At 38.9% G+C, this 2,215-nt stretch overlaps 1 protein-coding gene across 1 annotated transcript in view; it reads left to right on the top strand.

Moving 5' to 3' along the window:
* Lamp2 (lysosomal associated membrane protein 2) overlaps positions 1 to 971 on the top strand; it is a 45,522-nt gene extending 44,551 nt beyond the window's left edge. The window contains exon 9 of the mRNA XM_031353619.1: positions 468 to 971. Within this exon, the coding sequence (XP_031209479.1) occupies positions 468 to 607 (140 nt within the window). The 3' untranslated portion in view covers positions 608 to 971. The remainder of the gene's footprint in view (positions 1 to 467) is intronic.
* Positions 972 to 2,215: the final 1,244 nt, after the last annotated feature.

The raw sequence follows: 2,215 nt of genomic DNA, 5'->3' as shown, positions 1-2,215 counted from the left end.
CTTTCTTTTTTTCCTTATTACTAAATGAGCTCACATCCTATGCATTGAGCTCTGTGTCTGCTTTATATAGGTGTTTACTACTCTCTAGATAGTACTCTCTAACATTGAGTATTTGTTGTCATAGTTAGCTCTTGAAGCTCCAGGCTGATCAGGGGAAAGCAAATTTCTGTAAGAAGCCTGGGAGGGTGTGATCACTCTACATATTTTTCAATCAATGACTGCTTTTTATGAAGGGGAACTGCATAGAAGTACTTTTTTTGTTGTTGTTTTTTGTTTTTGTTTTTAAAAAAATCTTTTGGGGCGACATCTTGTGAGATATCATATCTCACTACTGATAATGAATGCCAGTGATGTGCCATTTTGATGTAAAAATCTGTATGTGGGGGAAGAGCTGTCATTTTAACTTAAAATTGAGACATATGAAATGCCATTGTTTCTGTTCTCAATTGTCCTTTCTCCACATCCAGCTCAAGACTGCAGTGCAGATGAAGACAACTTCCTTGTGCCCATAGCGGTGGGAGCAGCCCTGGGAGGAGTACTTATTCTAGTGTTGCTGGTTTATTTTATTGGTCTCAAGCGCCATCATACTGGATATGAGCAATTTTAGCACCTGTGATCTGATTGATTATATTACAAAGTACATATAAAAAACAAAGTTGTCTTACCTGTCAGTGTATGAAACACTTTGCTCCTTAAGACAGATGCCTTGGAACTTTCATTCAGAAATTAGTCCCTGCAGTTTGAGATAAGTCTTTTTTTGAAAAAAGAAGATCTCTGATCTGCTTAAAATGCAGACTGGCTTAAAAAAAAAAAGAACACACATGTGCAATGTTTTAAGGTCTGTCTTAAGAAGCTTTGGCCAAATTGGGACCCTATGCTAAGATGCCTTAAACTGATTAACATGACCATTATAAGAAAAGATAGATGGACTTGTATCTTACTGGAATTAATAAACACTGCTTCACCACTGGTGTTCTGTTTCAATTTGTAACAGCTGTCCTAATTTAAACTCATGACTACTATGCCTTTGCATATACTTAAAATACCTATCAGATATACGCAGACTTGGTATTTAGGAGAATGAAGTAGAGAGTCGTTGGGGCCTTCCACATTTTTTTTTTTTTAATATCTGAAGAGGAACCAAGGGGCTTTTGTTTGTTTGTTTGGTTGGTTTTTTGAAACAGGTTTTTCTGTGTAGCCCTTGTCCTGGAAGTCACAAGACCAGGCTGGCCTTGAACTCACAGAGATCCACCTGCCTCTGCCTCCTGAATGCTGAAATTAAGGTGTGTGCTATCACTGCCCAGCTAAGTATTACATTTTTAAAAGGTTATGACTTGATGCCGTTTGAATTCAAGTTAAATATGAAATTGATTCTCAAACTTGTAATTTTTTTCCCATAGGTTAAAAACAGGCTCAGGACGCTATAACAGAGCTCAGACTGGCTTCTTAATTAGAAAGGTTTTTTGGAGGGGAGGGGCAGTGGTGTTAAAGAGTCTCTCTGTAGCTCTGGCTGATCTGGTAGTTGCTATATAGTCCAAGCTGGCTTCAAGCTCAGAGATCCATCTGCCTTGGCTGGCCGAATGCTAAGGTCACAGGCATGTGTTACCTACCATGCCCATCCCAAGCTTTTAAGAAAATGTTTCTTTTTTCAGCAATATAGACTGAAAGGATTCAAACAGTTAACCATTCCCCTCACTCTCTTTCTCTTTGGATGCCTGGTTAGCACTGAAGGATAGAGGATTCTATGAACTAATTAGGACAGATTGTGTTGTGTTTCTCTACCTCATCTTGTTGATCTCTGGAGCATTAAAATCTATTTAGTGTTGTCATCAGACTGGTACTTATGAAATGTAAGCTAACAGCAATCTCAGAAGGGAGGCAATGAAGCACAGCGGTTATGCTCTTGCTTCTCCAAGACAGCCGCTGTGGGGCACAGCTCTGAGAGGGGTGGAGAAAGAGGCTGTTACCATTCAAATAAGCTAGGCAGCTAGTCCAGATTGAAACATTTTCCTGGTAAAAGTGAAGTGCTGATGGAATACATAAGTAAATCAAAGGATTTAACAGATGAGACTATGTACACACTGAAATGATCATTAATTCATTCTAATGTGTATATTGGCTTGCTCAGAGTTTCTGTCACGTACTAATTAGCAGTGAAAATGTGTTTAGGTATCCAGCTGTTAGGGAGCTTTTGGGAAAACAGTAGTCCTCCAAA

The sequence above is a fragment of the Mastomys coucha genome, chromosome X, assembly GCF_008632895.1.
Source record: "Mastomys coucha isolate ucsf_1 chromosome X, UCSF_Mcou_1, whole genome shotgun sequence".
In the NCBI taxonomy this organism is placed as follows: Eukaryota; Metazoa; Chordata; class Mammalia; order Rodentia; family Muridae; genus Mastomys; species Mastomys coucha.
Note: the sequence above shows the minus strand (reverse complement) of the source record. Positions and strands in the feature narration are given on the sequence as shown.